A 26,966-nucleotide genomic window follows, 5' to 3' on the forward strand; every position below is an offset into this window, starting at 1 on the left:
GCAGTGAAAAACATATCTCTCAGGTTGAGACATAAACTGGCACCTGAGGTGTATCTGAGCAACATTTGTTTCTGATTATACACTTCTAAATAGGGATATCTAAAATTATTTTAATATTAATAATTTTGTCACCAGCATAAACAAAAGTTGATTTGCTTTTCCTATAAACAGTTTTATATACAGTGAGGAAATAAGTATTTGAACACCCAGTTCTCCCACTTAGAAATCATGGAGGGCTCTGAAATTGTCATCGTAGGTGCATGTCCACTGTGAGAGACATAATCTAAAAAAAAAAAAAATCCACAAATCACAATGTATGATTTATTAACTATTTATTTGTATGATACAGTTGCAAATAAGTATTTGAACACCTGTCTATCAACTAGAATTCTGACTCTCAAAGACCTGTTAGTCTGCCTTCAAAATGTCCACCTCCACTCCATTTATTATCCTAAATTAGATGCACCTGTTTGAGGTCGTTAGCTGCATAAAGACACCTGTCCACCCATACAATCAGTAAGAATCCAACTACTAACATGGCCAAGACCAAAGAGCTGTCCAAAGACACTAGAGACAAAGTTGTACACCTCCACAAGGCTGGAAAGGGCTACGGGGAAATTGCCAAGCAGCTTGGTGAAAAAAGGTCCACTGTTGGAGCAATCATTAGAAAATGGAAGAAGCTAAACATGACTGTCAGTCTCCCTCGGACCGGGGCTCCATGCAAGATCTCACCTCGTGGGGTCTCAATGATCCTAAGAAAGGTGAGAAATCAGGCCAGAACTACACGGGAGGAGCTGGTCAATGACCTGAAAAGAGCTGGGACCACCGTTTCCAAGGTTACTGTTGGTAATACACTAAGACGTCATGGTTTGAAATCACGCATGGCACGGAAGGTTCCCCTGCTTAAACCAGCACATGTCAAGGCCCGTCTTCAGTTTGCCAATGACCATTTGGATGATCCAGAGGAGTCATGGGAGAAAGTCATGTGGTCAGATGAGACCAAAATAGAACTTTTTGGTCATAATTCCACTAACCGTGTTTGGAGGAAGAGGAATGATGAGTACCATCCCAAGAACACCATCCCTACTGTGAAGCATGGGGGTGGTAGCATCATGCTTTGGGGCTGTTTTTCTGCACATGGGACAGGGCGACTGCACTGTATTAAGGAGAGGATGACCGGGGCCATGTACTGTGAGATTTTGGGGAACAACCTCCTTCCCTCAGTTAGAGCATTGAAGATGGGTCGAGGCCGGGTCTTCCAACATGACAATGACCCGAAGCACACAGCCAGGATAACCAAGGAGTGGCTCTGTAAGAAGCATATCAAGGTTCTGGCGTGGCCTAGCCAGTCTCCAGACCTAAACCCAATAGAGAATCTTTGGAGGGAGCTCAAACTCCGTGTTTCTCAGCGACAGCCCAGAAACCTGACTGATCTAGAGAAGATCTGTGTGGAGGAGTGGGCCAGAATCCCTCCTGCAGTGTGTGCAAACCTGGTGAAAAACTACAGGAAACATTTGACCTCTGTAACTGCAAACAAATATAACATTGATTTTCTCAGGTGTTCAAATACTTGTATCATACAAATATATAGTTAAAAAATCATACATTGTGATTTCTGGATGTTTTTTTTTTTTTTTGTGGACATGCACCTACGATGACAATTTCAGACCCCTCCATGATTTCTAAGTGGGAGAACTTGCAAAATATCAGGGTGTTCAAATACTTATTTTCCTCACCGTATATTAATCAATCAAGTTTTATTTAAAGTGCAAAATCACCAAAAGATCTGATTCCAATACACTTTCCAAAATACACCAAAAGAAAATACAAAAGGAGTATAGTAGGCACAGTTGTGCTCAAGACGCTGTACACAACAGCTATGTTATACATTCAAACACAAAAAGTAACTTGTTTTCACCTGTAGTTCAACATACTACAGTTATCATGTTCTTTAGGTTTTCTCATATAGTTGTGTGAACAGGAATAATGTTTCTTTTCTTTTTAAAAAGGTAAAAGTCAAATAAAACAGATAGTTGTCCATGAAAATGGTCATTAATCCACAATTTTAAATCTGAAAAAAAAACACTGACATTTGTCTCCTTCATTTAGTATACTTCGCTCTCTATCATGAGCAATAACTTAAGAAAAAACTATTTTATTACCTATGCAGCTCATGTCAATAATTAACCTTATGATAAAATCAACCTATCACAATAACACATTATTTCCAAGTATTCGTTTCGTTCAAAATATATAACTTGACTTAAGTAATATCTGTCAGTAAGGAGGAAGTAATTCTGATGAAAACATCAGGCACACACCGAACCCACATGCACTTTCACTCACTCACATGCAGAGGTTAGTGGGAGTGTTCAAAGGCTGGACAGACAGTCATATTCAAACTGAGTTCAGGGACTGTTTCATTTGGCGCTGCTCTCTGATCGACCATGAAGCTGTATGTGATCGTTCCACTGTGTGCTCTGTTCACCATCATCCAACAGGTATGAAAGCCCTGAGAATACAGTGATTATTATTACTTTTGTAAAATTACTTTCATCTCCTTAAATTTTATGACAAATGTCCATTTCAAATGTAGAAATATTTAAATGTTGTATTTTGTATTATTTTTACATTCCATGTTTGATATTCTTGATTTCAGGCATCTTCACAAAATAAGTGTACGTGTGAGCTGACTAATTCAGAGAAGGCATTCCCTCATAACAAACTCAGCACAGTGGAGGGCAATGCATCAAAATGCAACAGCAACATCACCCCACAGAAGGTAACTAGTTAATGTTATTTTCTAAACCAGACTGTAAAGAACACAAACTCAACAGCTGTAAAACAGACTCCTGTATGTGTGAACACAGAGTCTACCTGCTCTCTCTGCAGACTCTGGAGCTGGAGAGTCTGCTGCTGGGTTTGGAGCGACGTCTGCCCCAGCTGCAGGAAGATGTGTCGATGCTGGAGAGGGAGGATGACGGAGACCTCTACGCAGTTCTCAGCCTGTATGTGATAGAGAATGAACTGATGGAGATCAAGCAGCTCACTGACAGGCTCAACAGCACCACCAAGGCACACCAGGGTCTGACTGCTGACACCACTGAACAGGTAGACTCACAAAGCACCAGCTGTTCAACACTGACACCATTCAAGAAGGCAGCGCCTGTGTGCAAGTCTGCTCAAAATGTAGTCTGATATATGGTATCTATAGAAAGAAATATACTTGAAAATATCTTCTACTGCAAAATTGGTGCAGTTCCCTTGTCGGCTATAATCCATATTTTTATATTAACAATGGATAGACTGCAATGTGAATGGCGATGACTGTAGTGACAAACCAATATGCATGATCACCCGCTCAGATCTATCAAGGTATTTAGCGTCTGTCAGCTCATTGTTTTACTTTTAAAGCCCCCAACATGTTGTAATGTTTTGGTTCAGTCTTACTGAAAACAACCAAGGCAGATGTTTTTCTTATTAGCAAAATAGCTCTAATAAACCCACTGTGAGCAACCTACAGTGCAAAAGTTAGCAACTAGCTGGTAAAGATTTCTTCTTACTATCTACTTAATAAATAGGAATCTGTTTGCTAACATAATGTCCCCATATCAACTTTATAAGGTGATTTTATGTCAATGTTGTGTTTTACAGTTTGTGGCACAGCCCCCAAGTGGCCAAAAGCAATTAAAGAATGTTTAAAGGTACTGCATGAATAGTTGTTCATTAACTTTCATCATTCATCATGACTTAACATAAGGCATGCTGATCAGAAATTGTGTCCGACTTTCGCATTTTACTGTAAAACCTCGCGGGAGCAAGGCGGCTGCAGTTGCTGAGTCCAGCAGCCACAGTCTCCGCTTGCATTTGACGGCGAGATCAGTCATAGTTCTAAGCTCACAGTAAGCTCACGCAGGTGGAATGTGTCCGACTTTACAGCGGCATTTTTATACCCCGCCCCTGCAGTCACTGCAGCTCACATTTGACTACCAAGTCTGCCAAAGTCATCATCTCGAACGCAGCTACTGAAAATGTTTGCCCATGCTGTCATCTGGTGCCATACATAACGACACTGTCATGCAGTCATGCAGCAATGTTTTTCCCACAAACACTTTAGAATTACAGTTATATAGTAACTTCAATGTATTTTTATATTTGGGAGCTGTATTATCAGTGTAAGCAACATATTGATTGTTGTGGGTTTGGTGCTGAGGTTTTAAAATCATAGGTGTCTGAATAATTATTTTTGCTTCATCATTGTATGAGCCGATCCATTTTGACAATCTGGTTTTACCTGATGACAGGTAATGATGCATTCAAGCACTTGAAGTGGGGGAAAATGTGAAAGTACTCCCTTTATTACACATGTGTATCGGCTCAGCAACACTTTATTTGGATAGCCTGGCTACAGAGAGTTAATACGGTATTTGTAACATTTCAAAAGCCTATCATTGAGATTCAACTATTCGACAGTTTCACAAGTAAAATTGTTTCCTGATATCACACCAATGTGGTCAAGGATTGGTTAGGTTTAGGCACAAAAAAAACCATCTTGAAAGAACAAGCATAAAGTGCCTCCTGTGTAATGCAGTTTATTTAGGGCCATAGGAATTGCACAGAGAACTTAATATGGAGAGGACAGAAAAGAGTACCAGCAGTCTGTGATAAGTGCTGGTGTTGAAGAAGATTTCATGGCACACCAAAGAGTAAAACGTGTAAGTGCTGGTACTGCGTACCACTGAGTACTGGCCAACTTACAGCACTGATTCAAGTGCTATCATATTTGTTAATATACATTTCCTATTATATAGTGTATGTAAAACATCAGCTTAAGCTCACACACTGGATGTCTGTTCCTGCTGTTGTCTCTAAGCTGAAGAACCTGAGAGCAGAGATGCAGAAGCTGGAGACATACGACACCATGCAGGTGGTGAAAGGACATCGAGACAACGAGCGTCTGAACAGCGAACTAGAAATGTGCAAAAATGGACCTCTCCCCACCACCCAACCCACTCAACCTCTACATGGTATGTCCCCAAAACCCCACCAGATGCTTTACTTCTCTGCCACTTCCACTGATCATTCTGGTTATTTAGCAAAAGTTTTCAGCATAGTTCACTTAAGGTTCGTGCAGACTACACAATTTTCAGCGTCAGCCGATGGCAGTGCTGTTCACACTACACCACTTGCCGTCTTGTGACGGGAGTCTTGAAGCCGTTGTGGTGTTCACATTATGTGACTGATTGGTGACATGGGGGTCGCACACTGCATGAACTGACAGCGACTCTGTCACCCGACGCTGGTCTCCAAATCATGTCAATCATTTTGTCAAGAAAACACACGTGAAATGTGAAACGGAAAATGACATGAACCTACACATGAAACAGCTGTTGTTTGTTATTATAAAGATAGAAATTATAAAGACAAAGAATCTTGGTGAAAGAATGGATTAGCACACACAGGTAGCAGGGATTATCTGAGCAACAGAGAGACCTGGAGGTGTGGGATAAATTTTGAAAAATCACATTGTCAATCAATAGAAACAGTTTGGGCTTCCTTCTCTCCTTTGTAATCATAATGAGTTGCTTGATATTTTACCTGAGCAAAATCAGATCAAATCAGATGTGACCAGACCCTAACCTCCAGCAAATTTACACCCAACATCCGAGACCATTCTGGTTCTGCACCAGAAAGTGACACTTCAAATGAAGTCACTCACAGCTGTGAAGGGCCCTCCTCAGTAAGAGCTAATGTAGCCTGTAAATGCACTGTGGGAAGCTCTCAGCACTAATCACCACAATTAGGAAGTAACGATCAACCACTGGACGTCCCGCTCAACTGCTGCTTCATTTCATGTTTTTCTCCCCCAAGGTAAATGTCCCCACGGTCAATTTCGGAACATTACTGGCCCGAGGGTGTACACAGCAGGAGAGTACCCTGGCTCCCACAAGTATGGAGCCTGGGGTCGGGATCCCAAACCAGCGGTGGGAAAGGAGAGCTGGTATTGGCTGGTAATGATGACTACCAACAACAGATACGCCAACTACGTCCGTCTCTACTCTAGCCTGAGCTCTCTCATTGTTGGGGTGAGCGCCCAGGTAAAGAACTCTTGTGTTCTACTTCGAGTGTTGATGTTAGAAATCAGCTCAGTGAGCATGCACATGCAACACATACTAATGAACATGCAGAAATATAAGATTTGAAAGGGGGCAGATTTTCTATTTCTATTTCTATTCAAATGTGCACGAAGCTTGGAGGAAAAGCTGTTCTAATAAATTAAACTAATTGGCTCACTGCAACATGACAAGTGTTACTGATTGTTTACGGGGGGGAAAGGATGTTAACTGTTGGGTGCTTTAACCACACGCTGTCTTCCTGGAGCCACAGTCTCTGCTGAGCAAACTACTCACTCCCATCATCCATAAAGCGATTGCTTGTCCATATTGGCCATAATGACACAGCTCGTCGGGAATCTGAGCAGACAAAAAAGGATTTTATTGAACTTTTTAACCTTTTAAAAAGTTGTGGTAAATCAGTTTTTATCAGTGGTCCCTTACCAACTCTGCCCCATGACTCAAAGCTTCAGCAGACTCCTCAGCGTCAACACCTGGCTCTAGTCCACCTGCCATGCTCACAACTTTGGTTTTATTGAAAATTTTAATTTGTTTTGGAACCGTTTCTCTTTTTATAGGACCAATGGCGTGTACCCCAACTGACTGGGTAACTCGTTTTTTAGCAGCCAACCTACAACATGCTGTACAGTCTGCCTCATGTGTGTGACTATTTACACCACACATCGTTTCCCTGAAGTCTTCTTCTCCGCCCACCGCAGCTGCCCCTAGTTCAATTACCCTCACCAGCTCCCCCCTTGCGGCGTCACATGTCACTAACCCTTCCTTCACATAAATGCCCTGTTCACCTATTTTCATACCACTTCTCAGCGCTAAACTGCATCCCCTCAATGTGGTCAAAAAGCATCTCCTCACCATGTCATCACAAAAACTCACAGGTAAATCTCTTCAACCTCCGTCCTCTCTCCCAGTCCTCCCAACAAATCCCAAAACAACATCACCTGAAAATGGCCCTGCTCAATACTCGATCAGTAAGCACAACATCTGCCTTACAGAAACCTGGCACAAACCCCTGGATTACTTCTCACTAACTGTTACTAACTGAACACTTACTTTTCTGTCTTTTAAAAATCTCACCTTTAAACTCTCTGGTCCCACTCCCCTTGTCACATCCATCATCTACCCCCCCCGAGCCAAACCCCACCTTTCTGTCCGACTTCTCTCATTTCCTGACCCAGCTCAACTCCCCCACCCATTCCCATAGTCACATCCTCGACCTGGTCTGCTCTACTGGTCTCACATTACATCATATTTCCGGCATTAACCTCCACATCTCAGACCATCTTGCAATCATAATGGACATTAATATCCCCATTCCCACCCCAAAAGTCACTATCTACAGCAACTTCACTACTTCCCTGTCCCCTCAACCCCACCACCTGCCCCCATCCCTCCACACTCTCAGTCACTGTCTTGTTTCTCACCTCTGTCCCCTTTAGAACAATTCACCACAAAAATGAACTCCACCTGCAGCTTAGACCCTATCCCATCATCCCTAAACAAGACCTGCCTTCCATCCATCACCCCACTCATCATCAAAATCATTAATTCCTCCCTCACATCTGGATCAGTCCCCACAACACTCAGAGTTGCAGCTGTCACCCCATCCTCAAGAAACCTGATCTCAACCCCGACATCATTTCCAATTTCCAACCCATCGCCAATCTCCTATCAAAAATCCTGGAACGTGTTATTGCTGCTCAAATTCAAACCCACCTCACCACTAACAGCCCTCCTCAAAATAACGAATGACCTCCTCCTCTCTGCCGACTCCGGTCACCTCACCATCCTAATCATGCTCGACCTCACTGCAGCCTTCGACACCATCAACCACTCCACTTTTGAACACCATCAGCCATGTCACCAGGACTGCCTTCTTTCACCTCAAAAACATTGCCTGTCTCCGCCCATCACTCACCTTACCTGCTGCCGAAACCCTGATCCACGCCTTCATTACATCCAGAATTGATTACTGCAATAGCATCCTCCATGGTTTACCTGCCAAATCCCTAAATAATCTTCAATATATCAAAAACTCTGCTGCCCGCCTCCTCACACACACACGCACCCGTGACCACATCACCCCTGTCCTCCAGAATCTTCACTGGCTCCCTGTTCCGCAGGGAGTACAAACGCATTCAGTACAAAATCTTCCTCCTCACACATAAAGCCCTCCATAACAAGGCCCCCTCCTACATCACAGATCTGCTCCACCACCACAATCCCTCCTGAAACCTCTGCTCCTCTGAAACTAACCTCCTCTCACCACAAATCAGGACCAAGCACCGTACCTGGGGCGACAGAGCTTTCACCATTGCAGCCCCCTCCCTCTGGAACTCCTTACCCATACACATCTGAGATTGCAGCGACATGGACTCTTTCAAATCATTTATCAAAACGTACCTTTTTAGACTGGCTTTTAACATCAAATATTATGTTCGTATATTTTATATTATGCTATTTATGTTTTTAATCAGTTTTAAACATACATAACTTCTGCTTTTACCTGTAAAGTGTCTTTGGGTGTCCTGAAAAGCACTATAGAAATAAATGTATTATTATTATTATTATTTAAAGTTCAGTAAATACACTGCACCTGGACATTGAATGGTCTTTAACCCAGAAACATATGCTGTAGGAAGGTAAACTAGTTGAGTAGACTACTATTGATTGTTTTCTTTAATATTAACGAATGATGGAAAACTTGCTTATGTTGATGTTTGCGCCTCCTTCTCATGCTTCTTCTTGTTCGTCTTCCAGGTAATGTCCAGATCCACTCCTCTAACCCAGCCACCAACACTATCCAGGGTCCGAATGTTGTGCTGTATGGAGAGGCCTTGTACTACAACTGTTACAACCTAGATGCTGTTTGTCGATTCAACCTCAACACCAAAACTATCACCACCTTACAACTACCCAAAGGCACCAGGTTCGCTGATCAAATCAGTCTTTAAGATTATTATTTGAATGATGTTGCTGATGTCAGAAATAATGCAAAAAGGTTATCTTGCACATTTGTGTATTCTATAGTTTTGTAAGAACAACAAAACAAGAATATAAAAATTATAATGTATGAATCAACCTTTGTAAAAGGTTACATAAATGTAAAATTATGAATGTGCCAAAGCAAGCATAATGAGTCCATGAAACTAAGATGCTGATACATTGTTTTCCAAGTTCTCATTTCTAAAAAGGAAACATCACTTCTGTCGTCTGTTTTGTTTTCAGGTTTAACTCAAAGGGTAACTTCTGCCACCTTGAGGAATGCTACCCGTTCACCGACCTGGACCTGGCAACAGATGAGTCAGGTGTTTGGGTGATCTATACCACAAACCAGGACTTTGGCAACCTGGTGCTGTCCAAGGTGGAGGAGGGTGAACCAATGACTCTTGGCCAGACCTGGCACACCTCGGTCTACAAGCAGGGGGTGACCAACACCTTCATGGCCTGTGGCGTGCTCTACGCAACACGGTATGTCAACAAAACCATGGAGGAGATCTTCTATGCATTTGACACCACGACGGGGGTAGAAAGGTTCAACGTTGGAGTTTTCATCAACAAGATGTCTCCCAACATTTATTCCCTGAACTACAGCCCTGTGGACCAGATGCTACATGCCTACTGTGACTCCTTCATGGTCTCCTATAAGGTCTTGTTTTGGTAGGGACATGTCTCTACCAATATTCAGCGACTACTGAGTTGTCTTTAGCAATAACTGTGATTAAAAACATGTAAATATAACCACTGTTGTCCGTCAGTGTCTGGTCAATGTATTAGGAACACGCAGGGTTAACAGATCTCATTCTCTACTACGAGTCCACTGCGTTTTGGTTCACAGGTATTTTGTCTTTAGCAATTGGTCTTTTTTTGTGTTAAAATATTCAATATGAATGATGAGCTCATACAACTGAATCTTTTGTGCCCCCTCACACACGCCGGTAACTGACACACTCATTGCAGTATCTATGACTTTTTTGCTAGAGTTTTCATATCCTCGACTTTCAGCTACTTTATTTGTAAAAAGTATCTAGCAACAATCATGTGAGTTATTCCGATCATCAGGGAGAGTGATGAAATATACACATATCTATTAGATCAGCGACTCTTCTGGCAGCAGCACAGTATCTCTCCCTCGCCTCTCGCACCGTGCACACGCAAGCAGAATTGAGAGTGAGTTATGCTATGGTTATGGCAAAATTGTTTGTCTCTTGATCTGAAACTTTGTTGCAACACAGGAAGAGAACAAGGTAGGGTGGTAGAAAACATATTACTTTTTTGTGGTGGAGCTTACAGCTTATTTAGAGATCTATTATACTCCATTACATAAATGAGAGGTAACTTCCCAACATCTTGAGAAAAAAAAAAAACTGAGCTCTTCACTGCAAGAGTCAGGTACTTCCAAAAATAAATAAATATAAAAATCATTTGTCTGTGGGTTTCTTTTGTTTTGTTTTTTACATAGAAACACCTATTGTGTCTTGAAAAGGCAATTGATATACACATTTTCACCAGGGGCAGAAGCAGCTGTAAACATCGGGGCTTAGCCCAAATCAGATAAAAGAACACCTAAAAATCTGTACGTTATTTTGGTACAACATGGTAGTTGCCCAGGGAAAAATCATCACAACAAATGTTGAGGATGACTAATTTTCATTCCTGCCACCTAAAATGAGGATATGGGTTTGGTTTGATGTTACTATTTTTGAGTTTCGTTAACATGTGGAAAGGTAGGGATGCTCTGATAGCAAATCAAGGGTCCCCAACAGTGCCAAGTAAATGTGATCTTCATTAATATGAATATTAGACCCAGAACATTTATTCAGCAAACACAGTGACATCTGGTGGCATGTAAAACTTATAGCAGCCTTTCAAGACTGGGGTCAAAGCGCCACTACACCTCACTGATATTGCTAGTTTTATGTGTATAAAACATTACATTGGCATTTACCAATTTAGCTGATGCATTTTTTTGATTAGCTCCCAGCCTGTAAGTGGCAGATTCTCCTCCCACACTACAGTGGGCTGTCGCACAAGTTAACAGAGTTATCAGTAAACCAGTTTTCTGGACTGCACCTGCATCAAGCGTGAAAATATAAAGACACAAAACAACATTGCTAATTTGACAATCACACAGGGATAAGAATCATAGTTACATAGCTAACATGGTTTCACCTACTTGAGAACTTTCTACAGGAACCTTCCTCTTCCATGTACATTTAGTCATTTGGAAGTCACTTTATCCCCCCCAAAATTAAAAGAAAGCATGAAGAGCAATGACACGAGTGGGAATCAAACCCATCTTTCCCACACCAAAGGCAAGAGTTCTATCCACTGTTCTATAGATCCCACTGTCCCAATCCTTGAACATACTCACCTCATGCATTTGTACACACTTAACCTTGCGCCTACACACATACTTAAGCTTGTGCGTGTGTATGTATGTGCAGGCGAAGTATTCAATTTTTGCCTAGGCGGCTTCTTATTATTACACCTGTTTACTTGTGTTCAAAAGTGCTGCATTTGGCAGCAATCGGTAGGTCCCTCATTTGTTGTAGAGGAAGTGAGACAAGGTGAGCTCACAAAGTGACTACTAAAATTGACTACAAGAAGATACTTGAGATGTGGTCAACCTCATGGTGAAGACAGTTCAACTTTGGAGAAAATGTTTAGCCCCTTTCTCAGTAAGCTAGCGTGACATGTTTAGTATTAAGCAACTTGCTATTTATGGTTGTATTTTTCACTTGATGATGACTAGATGGTTAAACTATGTTAGGCAGTAATAGGCTGCAGTTCAATTTTTGGCCCATTCAAAGAGGTAAATCAGCTATTAAAAGGTATATCAGCTGTGCATTCTGGTCATATTACTTTATTTATAGAAACAAGATTAGATTTTTTAAAAATCCTTTAAAAAATGTGGGTATTCCATAATCAAGGTCAATATGGTATATTATAAGGCTATATGAATCCTGTATATGTAACTTGCTAATAGTGTTAGTTAGTTTAATCTAATGCCGCATGTTGCTTGGATGATGATTGGAGGCAGTCAACCTCGATAATTTGGAGCATATATTTTTAAACAACATAAATGAATCAGCAGCTGACTACAGACCAGTCTATGCTACAGACTGACAGCTTTCTTGTTTCTAGTTGTTTTTTTTTTTACATTTGGCTAACTGCCAAGCTAACGTTAGCTGCACTTGTACACGACATACAGTATGACAGACTGAGCTCAGAGATGTTTACCTTACAGACAGGTGTATTGATAAAGTATTGTCTTTTTACTCGCAAAGGTTTTATTGCACGTACTTACAGTAACAAGCCTAGCTGTTGGCAACTCGCGTGCTGTGTGTGTGTGTGTAGAAGCCGACAGAGAGCAGACAGTGGTGATGTGTGGATCGATCCTAAAGTATCGATATTTCTGATACCAACGTTTCCTGCTCTAGGATCGATGCTCATATAAAAGGATCGATATCTAAACTCAGTAATTTGGGGTGAGTGAGTGTTTTATCATAAGTATCTAACTGTTACCAGGATGGTCTAGTTATAGGCTACTCGGTTGATAGGAACTACTTCTCCTTCCGCCTGTCAAAGTCATGCTTTAGCTAAGGCTCTGTGACGGAGCTTCTTTGAAGTGAGCCGCTGCAGCCCTTTACATTCCCGCGATTGAATACTGACTCTGGCTGACTGTAAAAGCTGTCACGTCTGGCTGTATTTTAGCTGTGAAGGTAATAATGAGGCTGCATTTCTGAGCAGGAGATTTTCATTATAATTAAAGAATATGACAGTAGTTTGATTTCTTGTCATCATGCAGCTATTATTTTGAATTGGTAAAGCCACAACCCACCCTTATTTCTCTCATAAATACAGAAACAGGAGAGGGAGGTCACATTAAACTAGAAATAAAATATGTTAAAAGTATTGCTATCGGTATCGGCAATACCAGCCTGGGTATTACTTGGTATTGGATGGGATAGGAATTAAGTAGTATCGCACATCACTAGAAGACAGAGCCTGTAGCCTGATTATAAACAGTCCTGGGCCTGTTTGATACCGCGTTTGGTGCCATCATTAGAAACATTAGTTTTCCTATCCATCACGTTTTAAGTTAAATCAGATTTGACGTTTGAGACTTAACGTTAAAGCCCCGCTAGTCTTGATAGCAGTATCGATAAGATCAGACCTTATTGATTTTCGGGTTTTGAGAAATGTTGGAACCGGGTCCTTTTAGAACCAGTTCTCGATCCTCATCCCTATTAGTAACCATTACTTGCTGAACTTTAGCTACGTTAGATAATGTGAATGCCAATAATGTTGCCTATCTCTAGTAGCCTATTTCAAAACAATATCAGTCCCCATATAATGTTGTTGTCAGTGAAAACTAAATGTCATAGTGTCCCTGTTGATGCTGTTATATATCTTTCCATTCATTGACCAGATGCATATTGAAGATATTTTAGGAGAGAGAGAGAGAGAGAGAAGCAGGACACAGGCAGGGCAGCTGATTCTGAGGTCAGCAGAGGGCTACAGGTCAGTAAGTCTGTGGCCTACAGTTTTAAGGAAATGTGGGCTGTTTTGTTTTCTTCTAACAACAGACAATTGTTGGCAGGTCTAGGCAACAAGGCAAAGCCTAAACTAAATTATTTCATGATGTTAATTATATTTGCTATATTCTGACCAACTTAACTTTCTGCATTTATTGGCTGTAATAAATTAAATAGATATATAGATGTTGCCTAAATGGGTAGGCCATACATGTGCATATACCCACAGATATACACACAGGAAAATAAAATAAAAGCAATCATACATACATGTATCCATACATATAGTTATCATTATTCCAAATCTTTTATTCCTTCCATGATCAGGTTATTAAATTCAGACAGTAGCCACTTTAAATAAGATCCCTATCAACAGCTAATGTATGCATGTTTGTATGAAAACCAAACTACAGAGCAAAATCACACTCTGATTGAACCAACCTACAGTACAGTAACATTAATTAGTGTAACTAAATAGAATTCTTTGGACCTGCAACTAATATAAGAGAGAGAGGAATTAGATATGGTATTACTTTATCACACACTTACATCAGCAGCTGGGTAGCATTTTACTCACAGCCTACAGAAGAACTCAGTCTGGCCTAAGTGAATTCCCCCCATGCAGCGTTGATGTGTCTAAAAGCTAAAGCTCGTGCCTGCTGCACTGCTGTGACACAGCGAGGTAAACAAAGCATTTTAGGATATCTGATGCTCAGGTGTGTCTTTGTGCTCACATACTGTCACTAAAAAAGCCGCTTTTTAAGTCATTTGTTCACTTGATGCTTTTTAAAGGCATCATGTAGTCTTTGTTGCAGCACTGAATTACAGTTACACTTATAACAGAGTTATCTGACATCTTTGCTAAGCTAGCGAACTACAGTAATGTTAACGTTAATCAACCAGAGTTAGCAACTCTTTGAATCCAGGTCAATGAGAGAAGCTAGCTGTGGTACCAGAACCAAATCTGATTCAAAAATGCACTAGACACAATTATTGTTTCCCACATCTGCATGTGTGCTGACTCAGCAGGGACGATATTACATGAGAAAGTTGATCTACAGGAGAAACATATCTGAAAGCAACACAGAATGACTGAGAGCTGCACTGACTTAAGTTCTGTTGAGTTTTAGATTTTGAATTGTCATCTGCCACCTGAATTTGTGTTTCCCTTTGCAGAAATAAAAACATTTCCACCAAGAATTGATGCAGGAAAGACAAGAAAAATTCACCAGAATGCAGGATTAAGTGTTTAATGCTCAAAATTTCAGATTTCAGGATTCATGACAGAGACTCTATTGTCACAAAATACAACACAATGCAGTTTAGAGCAAAACACTAAACTTGGCAGCTTTAAAATAGCATAAAAGCAATAAGTAATGACAATTTCTATAAAACAGTGTTAAAAAACATCACATCTTGTTCTCTTGACATAAATATAGGCTACATATATTTAAAAAATCCTGGAGAAGGACCCACCCATATATATTGCTTCTGAGGCCCATGTAACATTACAGTAATGTGGAGGGCTAAGCCCCCCCCCCCGTCTTTCAATCCTAGTGATGTCCCTGATTACTTCACTGATAGAACTGATATTCCAAGATAAAAAAATTAAGTTTTAATAAACTTAGTTTTGCTTTGACTTTGGCTAGGCTAAACACATCTTGGACCACATCTCTGCACAGATGAACCTGATATTGATGATAACTAAAGAATGCGTAGTTCTTAAAATGCTGGAATGTTTCTTTGTATCACATCCCGGCTCATATGTGACAGTAAGGGGGAGACCAAGCAGGTTGAAGTGCCAAAAAGAATGTTTTATTAAATAAACTATAAACAACACAACTATTATAACAGACGTAACGTGATTATCAATGGCATCAGTGGTGTATGGAATGCATGGATGAGTGAAAATGTATGAACAAAGGTTGACGGCAACTCAGGAAACAAACCCAAACCAGGAGACATGGAGCCTAGGAGAGAGAGACAGACAATGAGACAGGGTGATATATGCTGGTTATATAATTAGAATATCACCAAAAAGTTGATTTAATTTTGATGATTATAACTGACAACTAATAAAACCCCAAAATCACTATCTCAGAAAATTGTGAAAAGGTTCAATATTGAAGACACCTGGTGCCACACTCTAATCAGCTAATTAACTCAAAACACCTGCAAAGGCCTTTAAATGGTCTCAGTCTAGTTCTGTAGGCTACACAATCATGGGGAAGACTGCTGACTTGACAGCTGTCCAAAAGACGACCATTGACACCTTTTCACAAGGAGGGCAAGACACAAAAGGTCATTGCTAAAAGAGGCTGGCTTTTCACAGAGCTCTGTGTCCAAGCCCATTAATAGAGAGGCGAAGGGAAGGAAAAGATGTGGCAGAAGAAAAGTGTACAAGCAATAGGGATAACTGCACCCTGGAGAGGATTGTGAAACAAAACCCATTCAAAAATGTGGGGGAGATTCAAAGAGTGGACTGCAGCTGGAGTCAGTGCTTCAAGAACCACCACGCACAGACATATGCAAGACATGGGTTTCTCTTGAACAAGACACAGCGTCAGAAGCGTCTCGCCTGGGCTAAAGACAAAAAGGACTGGACTGCTGCTGAGTGGTCCACAGTTATGTTCTCTGATGAAAGTAAATTTTGCATTTCCTTTGGAAATCAAGGTCCCAGAGTCTGGAGGAAGAGAGGAGAGGCACAGAATCCACATTGCTTGAAGTCCAGTGTAAAGTTTCCACAGTCAGTGATGGTTTGGGGTGCCATGTCATCTGCTGGTGTTGGTCCACTGTGTTTTCTGAGGTCCAAGGTCAATGCAGCCGTCTACCAGGAAGTTTTAGAGCACTTCATGCTTCCTGCTGCTGACCAACTTTATGGAGATGCAGATTTCATTTTCCAACAGGAATTGGCCCCTGCACACAGTGCCAAAGCTACCAGGACCTGATTTAAGGACCATGGTATCCCTGTTCTTAATTGGCCAGCAAACTCGCCTGGAGTATTGTGAAGAGGAAGATGCGATACGCCAGACCCAACAATGCAGAAGAGCTGAAGGCCACTATCAGAGCAACCTGGGCTCTCATAACACCTGAGCAGTGCCACAGACCGACTCCATGCCACGCTGCATTGCATCTAATTCAGGCAAAAGGAGCCCCAACTAAGTATTGAGTTTGAGCATGCTGTACATGTTCATACTTTTCATGTTCATACTTTTCAGTTGGCCAACATTTCTAAAAATCCTTTTTTTGTATTGATCTTAATATTCTAATTTTCGGAGATACTGAATTTGGGATTTTCATTAGTTGTCAGTTATAACATAATATCCAAGTTTCAGTTTTTGAATGGAATTACTGAAATAAATAAACTTTTTGATGATATTCTAATTATATGACCAGCACCTGTATGTAGCCTAGGCTGAGGCCTACACAGGTGTCAGCCCATTACTGAATGAGCCCTACCAAACTGCCAGCTCCTGCAGGAAGCAATCAATGAAGCTACAGCAGGCAGAAAGGGAGGGGTTGTAACACTTTGAAACACTAAAAACAGCAGTGCTGCCAACTAAATTGAACAAGAATAACACCGTGGAGTCTAAATACACACAGCAACACATTGGCAGATGATTGCCAGATTAAATCTCCATGTTTTGGTACATATGAGTGTACAGTTGTGTTGGTGGTGGTGTTGTTATGCTTTAAAGTAATATGATGATTTCATCACCAATCAATAAGATACATAGTTATACAAGACAGACAGACGCCACTTCTGGTCATATGTTTGCTGTATCTCAGCCTTGCAGAGCACTCTGGTGGTAAAAAGGCACATTGCCACATTTTTGTACTGAGTCAGGTAATATACTATGTTGAAGTATGATCTATGAATGTAATGTAGCCTGTGAGCCTTATGTCTATACTATACAAAAACTTATCTGTACTCTAAGTTGAATTTGAATGTACGACTCTAAGCGGCAACCTTGGGTACGGGAGGCAGACACGCTGACGAGGAGGTTAAAACCTATGCACACTAGTGTCGGTTGCCAGTGCGTCTCTTAGGGTTTTTTTGTTTTGACACAAACTATTTTTTCCAGTGGCAAGATTGGAAATTTCACATCAGTGAAGGCCAATCACTGTAGGCCATATTTTGCAACCATTTCAAACCTATTTCAAAGAATATTTACGTATGTATATTTATAGACATACTGTATATGGTAAATATGTGTACTTTCATAAAAACATGTTGTACATGATTGCCATTTAAACCTGGATTAAGAGTAAATTGCAAAGTGGATAATATTGCACTGTTGCCTCACAGCAAGAAGGTTCAAACTTAAACTGAACTTTGTGTTTGTGTTGTGTCATACTAGCAGATGGGCTCTAGGGATGGACAATGTCTGTAGACACACCAGGTCAGGCTAAAACCAATTAGAAAAAGTAACTCACAAAATGACTTCTATTGGGATTTGTTTTTTTATTAATGTTTAGTTTTTACAGTCAGCGTTACTACATTACAAACATGTAATAATGTATAATATGTTATAACATACAAACATTGTTTGTGATGCCCTAACAACATGGAGTACCTGGCTGCTAACATTGGCATACTTCATGGATCAAGCTATTTCTTGTTGTTAGGTGCTATGTGAACATGGCTAACATACAATACATTACAACAACTTCAGATCAGAAGTTGGCCTGGTAGGCCAGCAGATATCCATCGTTGTACATGTAGATCTGTCTGTTGATGGGGTTATAGCTCAGGCTGGCCACTCCTTTAGCTACCTTCTCCAGTGGCAGTGCTAGTGAGTTGTCGTCTTTGCCTGTTGCTGTGTCGAAGGCGTAGAACACCTCCTCCCGATATTCGTCCACAAATCGAGTGGCATATAGCACACCGCACACCATGAAAGCATTGCTCACTGCCTTCTTGAACAGCCTCGTCTCCCACGTCTGGGAGACATTTAGTGTCTCGGCCTCACTGTCCCAAACTAGCCGACTCACCACTAGATTACCATGGTTACCGACAGTGGCATAGATTGCCCATAGTCCCGTCTCGTCTGCCTCCACATCCACATCACTATTGGCACGGCACTCATAGTAACAATACGGGAACTTGTTGTTGAAACCCACGCCGGTGCCTGGAAGTGTCACCCGTTTGACGGCGTTGCTCTTCAGGTCGTAGCGACAGACGTCTGCAGAGCGGTAGCAGTTATAGTACAGCGCTTCACCATATAGAACAGCACTGGGACCCTCAATGCTGTTGGGGTGACTGTGGGATGGAGCAAAGGTAAAGTCCTTGTTGTTAGCAGAGGCCATGAAGTCTTCGTAGGTTTGGTAAACACGCAGGGAGTTGCCCCAGATGTGGCTGTTGAGCAGAGGCTGGACCCAGTAGCTGTTCTTCTGCCCCTCGCTGTCCATCTGGGCCTGTTTGCCCCACGAACCAGAGATGTAGCTCTTACCGTAGGGACTGACCTTAGTCATGACAGGTTCGCTAATATTTGTGATCAGGCCCTTGAGGCAGTGCCTGTCCTGGCCTGGAAACAGACAGAGATGAGAAGGGTCTGAAGATCAGGTGATGTACAGTAGAGTCTAAAGTATCACCATTTTTGTCTATCTATAAAATATTGATAAAATGATAGTAAATTAGGGTGAAATTGCTTTCCATTATAAAATGTAATATGGAAAGTATATTCCATAGTAAGATTATATATTAATACAGTACTAATAGTATTAAAAAATATAAAAATTGTATGTAAACCTTTGAAGAGTCAATACAACACTTGTTTATTGTCATCATTATTCTTAGCTAGCCATGCCATACACTGTGATTTTCAGAAGAAGTTTGGTCATCCAGCGTGGCACTGTGGCCTCTTCTCTGGCAGACCAATCTTGGATGCATGCTATTGATTCCTAAGTATTAACAGACGATCTGGACTTGGTAGTGGTATCAAACAAACATCAAAAAATTTGATTTGTGCATGATGATTAGTCATAAGAAAGTTTGAGGGCCATGCAAAGTACAGGACTTTCCAGGAGAAACAACAAAACAGGAGATTGCTAGAAGATGACCTTGAGGACAAACCCAGGAATAACGGGAGTGTTGGCAGGTATGACTCTGCCCATTCCTCACCTGCAACTCATTCCTTCAGCAGCCACTCAACATATAGACCAATTCACTTCCTTACTTAATGGCTAGTTCATCCTAGTTGTCTTGTTAGTTTTTGCATTCGAGTTTCTGTGTAAAGTTCAGAATCAGTAGGCAAGAGGATCTGGAGAGCTTTCTGGAGGCTCTGAAAGCAGGTGAGTGGTTAATTTTTATGTGAGGCTGCAACCTGTTCATAAATAGGCTATAAAAAAGTGATTTATTGATAAATGATTTCATTAAAAAAATACCTTTAACTGACAAGTAAGGCCAATGATTTTTTACATCTCTAATATTTTTGTTTATGTCTATTGTACTGCACACTGTTACATGTTCATAGGCAACACTCTCATTGTAATAACTATGAAAAACTGAGAATGTGTGAGTGCTCACTTCCCATACACACACACACACACACACACACACACACACACACACACAGCACCATACTTACCTCTGAAGTCTTTGGGGATTGACTTGCAAGACTCAGCGGTGTTCTTCAGGTAGCGCAGTTTCTCTTTCACTGTCTTCATGTTAATTGTGTTTGACATTTGCCTCCTGTCTACATCTGCACGCAATTTACCCACCTAACACACACAAACACACGCACGCACTTACAACATTGTACATAGACAGTTGGCATATATACATGGTAACCCATAGAATTTACCTTTAAAAACATTTCAAAATAACTCAGGTATTTTTTATATTGTCAAATTTATTCTATTGATATATCACAAATTATAGCTAATATCACTGTAAAAATACTGCATTGCAAGTAAAACTCCTGAATTGAAAATGTTACTTAAAGGTTTAGTGTGTAATATTTCTGAGGATCTATTGATAGAAATGCAATATAAGATCCATAACTATGTTTTCAGTGGTGTGTAAAGACCTTACATAATGAACCGTTATGTTTTATTACCTTAGAATGAGCCATTTCTATCTACATAACTGGGGGTCCCCCATTCTATGGACGTCGCGACGTTGCATTGTCATGTTTCTATGGTAGCTGAAAACAGACAACAGCGCTACAGAGCGCGTTTCGTCACTACGTTCTTCTTGTTCTACTTCTGGTAGAATTCAGGCAGTGCAGACACTCATCACTATGTTGAATACATACGTTAGAAGAAGTAGTAATACTATACTGCAGGGGTCGGCAAATAAGTTTTGCATCAGAGCAATTTTCTCAACCATTAGATGGCGGGTGAGAATATAAGGCAAAATATTAGAAGACATTCTTTTGGTGTTCAGTTAGCTCAGTTGGTGAAGTACAGGACTTTCCCCTAGATGGTTGTGTGTTTGATTCCACCTCAGGGCAACTTTCTTTTTCTATCTTCAACAAATGGACTCTGCAGCGACTGTTTTTCTGGCTCACATTACAGCATGTGCTGCTGTTTGTGTTTCAGTGTTTGATCCGGATCAATCAACCTTGGAGGTGTGTCAAGCAAGCTACATACAGACTCTTTTAATGTCGTTCAGAATTTAACGCAAGCATCTTGTGCTTTTATTTTGTAGACAAAAACCACTAAAGAGGAAGTGATTATGTGAATAACTGTTGCCGCTATCAAAAGACCATAATCTGGCCACGGGCCAGATATTATTGTTGGCGGGCTTGTCAATTCTTGTATAAACTATATCTAATGTGTGGTTTAGAATGGACTGTGGTGCAGAAACAGTGACAGTGTTTCATACTCTTGGCTTACATTTTCCATGTTACCTGTCAGTGGCCAAGTCACAATAACATATGGTTTTACTGAATAATTAAGTAAATATAATTTCTTAATAAATCTACCTTAAATACCCTCAGTTCTTGACGGGACACTCTCTGCTGTCTCAGAAGAGACACCTTTTGTGCTGTGTCAGCCACCGTAGCTGTCCTACGTTCTTTAAAAGGGTAGGGGGCAGTGGTGGACTGGACAGATGGTTGCAGTTCACAAACCTCGCCACTAGATGCCACTAAATCTTACATACTGAACCTTTAAGTAAAAGTAAGTAAGTATAATCAGAAAAGTGTACTCATGCTGCATAAAAATGTCACCTATATCATTTCATTATCATTACTCATGCATTAACGACTGTTGTAGTTGGTTGATGTGGAGCTAATTTTTACAACTAGGAAAGGAAAAGCAGCAAATATTCACTTTTTTAAAACTGGAGCCAAAAAATGTTTTCACTTGAAAACTTACTTATTCATCTTTGAATTAATAATCAATTTTTTTCAGCTGCACTTGTACTTTTCATGTTTTGTGTACAAAAACCTAGCAACTAAACTTGTCAAATAATTGTAGTGGAGTAAAAAGTATGAAATGTAAAGAGTAGACGTATAAAGTGCCATGAAACAAAAGTACATGTGACTCAGATTTGTACTTAAGGACAGTACTTGAGTAAACCGCTTATCCTGCGTACAGGGTCGCGGGGGACTGGAGCCAATCCCAGCTGACAGGTCACCAGTCCATCGCAGGGCCACACATAGACAAACAACCACTCACACGCATGGGAGAACATGCAAACTCCACACAGAAAGAACACTGCTGCCACCATATGTATATTTAACACATGGTGGCTGCAAATTAATCTTGACAAGCTGCAGAGCTGCAGTCACTGTAAATTTCCAGCTGAACTGATGCTTCTTGAAGACCCCTCTCTCTCACTCTCTCTCTCTCTCTCATCTGCCAGTCACTGGTCTTGTGCAGAGTTTGGCGTGCGTACCGTGCTGCCAACAGCTGCGTGCAAACCGCGGTTCCTCGCGGGTCTATTTCAAGTAGCCGGCTATTTAAAAACAATAAAATATTCTTGGTGTGGTTCATCAACGGTGATAAATTATCTGAAAGTCCTGCAAGGTGCGGACAACTAGACACAACACCAGTGAAGCTGGGGCTCAGTCTCTTTAGCAAGTGTTCCTCCACTGCTACTACACATAAACGTTACGCCTACACATGTGCACTGACACCCCAGGGTTAGGGTTACAATTTGATTTATTCACATACTTTAAAAACATTTAAAGTTTTATTCTTTTTACATGTTTATTTACAGCATTAAACATTTAAATGTATATTTTAACAGGCTGTGTATTAACTTTTGGGAGAGAGAGAGAGACTGTACCTCTTTGGAGAGTTTCTTTGTTTGGCCGTTGTTCAGCTGCTTGTGGATGACACCAACATCTGTCTCCAACTGGCTGAGCTCCTGGCCCAGCAGGCGCAGAGACAAGTCTGTGTACAGTCCCTGGTTGTGCAGGTACTGGTGAGGCTCCAGCCGGGCCGTCATGTTCTTAACCAGGGCCTGGATCTGAGGGAGACGCTGGCTGGATAACGTCACCTGCAGGGAAACACAGACAGAAAATACTCTGCTGTTTCTTGAAAACTGAATGTGTTTTCAGGATTCCAGATTCAAGTTCATATTTTCTTTGGGGACTGTACCTTCACATAGTCACAAGACTCGCAAGTCAGCTGAACAGAAGAGTCTAAAATACCGAAAGTAATCATAATAATCAGTTGTTGAATCCAATCAAAATGTCACATTAGAGTAAATGCTTCTAACCTGCATTGTATGGCTGAGCAGCACTGTATTCATATAATCAATCAAGTCAGAGGTGGAATTGGACTGGACCCAGGAACCACTCTCACCGATGTAAAATGATGCTGGTCGACCTTATTTCTCACCTGTTCCTGCAGGTTGTTCAAAGATCCTTCACAGGACTGAACCTGCTGCAGCACGGACTCGAACTTCACAGCAGGGAACGTCCACAGGTTGGAGTTCACCGCACAAACACACGAGCCATTCTTCCTCTGGCCAGACACTCGCTGAGCCTGGCCATCACCCTGTAGTCACACATGTATAAAAACACTGATGTTGTATAGAGCAAGTGCTATGTCTTCCACTTTTTCCTAATTTCTTTCTCTTAGTGTATAAGAGTCTGAGAGTAGGATATCAGGTGTGACTCACTGAAGACAGCAGCAGAAGGAGCAGCAGCAGCATGTTTAGAGCTGGAGAAATGAATTGTGGACTGAAGCTGTTAGTACTGAAATCACCACCCCTCCTCTTTTCTGTATCCACACAACAGACTTGCTGACTTGCTTCTTGTCAAAGATGAGTCACTATGGAGCCTTAAATCGATTTATGTTGATGTGAAAAGTTTCACAACAGATTTGGTCGGATATTTCTTTTCTACAATGGTTATTTCCCCTTTGTAATTTTCACTGCAGTGTTATCTTCTATTTTTAAAAATGCTGATGTTTGCAAGTCTGTCTCAAAACATTCATTAAACATTATAATGTAATGTATTTTATAAGCAGAATACCGAAAAATATTTCTGCACACCTGAACATGTGATAGGTTCTCAGTAGACAGCACCAGCTCAACTAAAATGTAAATATTATTAATATGATGTGTTTGTCTAAATGACCAGCAGTAAGATAGTGTACAGAAGTTTTAAAAAGGTTTGGGTTTCAAGAATCGGTTCTAATTTGGAATCGGTAACAAATTTCCAAGAACCATGGATTCGTTAAGACACATACATTTTGATTCTTTTATCAGTTCTTAACTTTTAGCATTTTCAGTAGCGCTCCTGATTGAACTGCAGAAAACATTTTATAGTTCATAAAAGTTGCACTTATCTGCCAGGACCGGCTATGCGGACCCAATGTCGCATCATTTGTTCTGCAGTGTCTCAACAAAACACATGAGAAGAGAACTTCTTTTTACATTCCTGTACCCTGGCAGACTGCAGCAAACACACAAGTTTGGCTTAGCTTCATTAAAAAAGAACACAGCGAAAATCAACACCTGCCATAAGGATATTTTGTGCAAGGGAGGAAACAGCTCCAATATGATGAAGCATTTACTTCAATACAGTGTGAATCTGAAGAAACCACACAGTGTTCAATGTGTTGCGATCTCCCAGCTACAGCGCTCCACATATAGCTAACAGCTTTCTAAATTATGAGTCCCCAAAGGTTGAAGGGGAAGATGAACAAGGAGAAAGAGAAAGATTGTGGTGACAAGGGGTTGGAATCAGAACCGAGATTTGTTTAGAACTGGATTAGAGAAGTAGAATTGGAATCAGAATCAAAATCAATAATTTTAAAACGATACCCAACCCTAGATTTAAAGTGAACAAGACAGCTGAGTCCTCAGTTCAGGGGCTAGGGAAGGAAAGGTCAGCTGCAGGACTTGAGAGCAAGAAGTGACTGCTTGTAAAATTCCCAGGGAATTACAGATACGTAAACTCTTTGGCGGATGATCAGAAGGCAGAGGGCAGCTATGTCACGGAAACTTGATAAACTGGTGTCCCACCAATCTGGAAGAATTTCATTTAATCTGGCAAGTTATTGTTCCTGGGATGAAAAAAATCTTAAGATAGCGTTTATTCATATTAGAATTGCATATTTATAGATTAAAACCTGACGTATGCTTCCGTCCAGTTGACTTTTTCCCCTGTCCCATTCAGTCCCATGATAGTTAGTAAAATATACTCCCATCTCACAGCAATCCTAAAGAAATCCCATGACCCACAGTCTGTCTGGTAAAGGAGAGTGATAATTCAGTCTGCAACATTTTAGTGCATACTTGTGGCACCATTAAAAGAGCTTAGTATGCACAATAAATGCTGTAGTTATTATACAACACAACCACATAATTAAACATTCACTGTCAATGCTGCAGTCTGGGTCTGGAATTTCTTCAGAGGATATTTGTGTGCTAAGAGCAGAATGGTCACTTTCTGTTCCTGAATCTGTAACCACATCTCTAGAAAATATACTGTATGTACATCTCTGCAAACCCACAAAACAAAGGCAGTTAAGTAGTCACCGCTTCCCTTCCACATTTAGATTCCCTTCCTATCATCCAGTTACATCACGAAGAAACAACAACCTCCAGCCTCCATAGACTGCAGACTGTTTATCCCAGTTGGGATTTAAAAAACCTTATTTTGTTATCAGTTAAGGATTCTGGTCTGTTTTGGTTCCATGTCTTGTGTTCAACTGTTTTGCGCATGTTTGCACTGTTTTCTGTTGATCTTGTTTAAGTCTGTTTTTGGTTCTGACTTTCTCTTTATGGCCTTGTTATTTTATCACATGTTTAGTTTTAGTTTAGTTTGGGTTAAATTATGACAGAATTGTTCTTTGTGGCGATTTAATATTCATGTTGATGACCCCAACAATGTTAATGCAAACTGACCTTTTAAATATGGCCACTTCTTTTAACTTCAAACAACATGTCAAAGGGCAAACACATAACCGTGGTCATACATTGGACTTGGTTTTTACCTGGGTGTCAGCATTTCCTCTGTGGAATTAGTGGACATGACCATATCTGACCAAGATGTATTGTTTTTAGCATATGCCTGTTCCTCATGCCATCTCACCAAGCTCCGTGTTCTCGCATCTTTAATGAACAAAGTGTTTCAAAGTTTGCGCATTTTCAGAGCCAAAGCCAAACCTGTCTGATTCCAACACCAACAATATGGTCGAACTTCAATCATATCTGTCATCACTAATATTACTGCTCCTCTTAAAGGTTAGGCTACGTCTAAAGCTATTAAGCAACCCTGGATAAATGACAGCATTCGCAGCCTCAAAAGGGAATGCAGGAAAGCAGAGCGCAGATGGAAAAAATCCAGTCTCCAAGTCCATTACCTCAGTCTGAAGGATTTATTAATTAACTACAATAACATGGTTAAGGATGCGAGAACACACTTTTTTAATCCTTACTACACATAAACACAATCCCTGTGGATTGTCCAAAGACTGTGGATCAGCTGGTAAACCAACCCCTCCTTGTGCCTCAGCTGGAAGTAATGATGGCTGTGAATTGTTTTTATCTTATTTTACCAATAAGGTGGTGTCAATCAGAGCCTCTATTACCCCCGCAGCCTCTTACTCAGAGGTTCCTCACCAGCAACAAGAGAGTTTTAAGCAGTTTTAACTAGTTATCCCATCGACTTGTCTGAGAAACTGGTTTAGATCCCTCCTCCCACATAATTTTAGACCAATTTCAAAACTGCCTTTTATTGCAAAGATTCTAGAAGAATTGTGTCAAACAGCTGCTCACTGTACTGGAAAATAACTAATTATTTGAAAAGTTTCAATTGGTTTCAGGAAGTACCACAGCAATGAGACTGCCCTGCTTAAAGTCACCAATGACCTTTTATTTTATTTT

General features: G+C 40.8%; 3 protein-coding genes across 3 annotated transcripts in view; 1 reads left to right on the top strand and 2 right to left on the bottom strand.

The window, feature by feature from the left end:
• The first annotated feature begins 2,312 nt into the window (after nucleotides 1-2,312).
• On the top strand, nucleotides 2,313-10,555 carry LOC119893055 (olfactomedin-4-like). Its single transcript, XM_038704983.1, has 7 exons — nucleotides 2,313-2,501; nucleotides 2,660-2,782; nucleotides 2,893-3,111; nucleotides 4,874-5,027; nucleotides 5,872-6,093; nucleotides 8,886-9,060; nucleotides 9,360-10,555. The coding sequence occupies exons 1-7, from the start codon at nucleotides 2,448-2,450 to the stop codon at nucleotides 9,793-9,795; spliced, it is 1,383 nt and encodes a 460-aa protein (XP_038560911.1). The 5' UTR covers nucleotides 2,313-2,447; the 3' UTR covers nucleotides 9,796-10,555.
• Nucleotides 10,556-18,349: 7,794 nt separating this feature from the next.
• On the bottom strand, nucleotides 18,350-23,900 carry LOC119893837 (olfactomedin-like). Its single transcript, XM_038706195.1, has 5 exons — nucleotides 23,751-23,900; nucleotides 23,468-23,626; nucleotides 22,911-23,123; nucleotides 20,260-20,392; nucleotides 18,350-19,197 (listed from the first exon to the last, which is right to left on the bottom strand). Exons 1-5 carry the CDS (start codon nucleotides 23,781-23,783, stop codon nucleotides 18,350-18,352), a joined length of 1,386 nt encoding a protein of 461 aa, XP_038562123.1. The 5' UTR covers nucleotides 23,784-23,900.
• Nucleotides 23,901-24,360: 460 nt separating this feature from the next.
• LOC119893063 (olfactomedin-like) overlaps nucleotides 24,361-26,966 on the bottom strand; it is a 28,230-nt gene continuing 25,624 nt past the window's right edge. Inside the window, exon 11 of the mRNA XM_038704990.1 lies at nucleotides 24,361-24,381. Coding sequence (XP_038560918.1) covers nucleotides 24,361-24,381 — 21 coding nt within the window. The remainder of the gene's footprint in view (nucleotides 24,382-26,966) is intronic.

The sequence above is a fragment of the Micropterus salmoides genome, unplaced genomic scaffold (genome assembly GCF_014851395.1).
Source record: "Micropterus salmoides isolate LMB-PRFRI ecotype aquatic unplaced genomic scaffold, ASM1485139v1 Ms_hic_scaffold_8, whole genome shotgun sequence".
NCBI lineage: Eukaryota > Metazoa > Chordata > Actinopteri > Centrarchiformes > Centrarchidae > Micropterus > Micropterus salmoides.

What these genes read in the sequence shown, in the direction of transcription:
- LOC119893055 (XM_038704983.1), top strand. Translation starts at nt 2,448, where the DNA reads ATGAAGCTGTATGTGATCGTTCCACTGTGTGCTCTGTTCACCATCATC. An exon ending in GCAACATCACCCCACAGAAG is followed by an intron (nt 2,783 to 2,892) that starts GTAACTAGTTAA and finishes CTCTCTCTGCAG; the next exon opens with ACTCTGGAGCTGGAGAGTCT. An exon ending in CAACTACCCAAAGGCACCAG is followed by an intron (nt 9,061 to 9,359) that starts GTTCGCTGATCA and finishes TTTTGTTTTCAG; the next exon opens with GTTTAACTCAAAGGGTAACT.
- LOC119893837 (XM_038706195.1), bottom strand. Translation starts at nt 23,783, where the DNA reads ATGCTGCTGCTGCTCCTTCTGCTGCTGTCTTCA. An exon ending in TCCTTCTGCTGCTGTCTTCA is followed by an intron (nt 23,627 to 23,750) that starts GTGAGTCACACC and finishes GTGTGACTACAG; the next exon opens with GGTGATGGCCAGGCTCAGCG. An exon ending in CAAAGAAACTCTCCAAAGAG is followed by an intron (nt 20,393 to 22,910) that starts GTACAGTCTCTC and finishes TGTGTGTGTTAG; the next exon opens with GTGGGTAAATTGCGTGCAGA.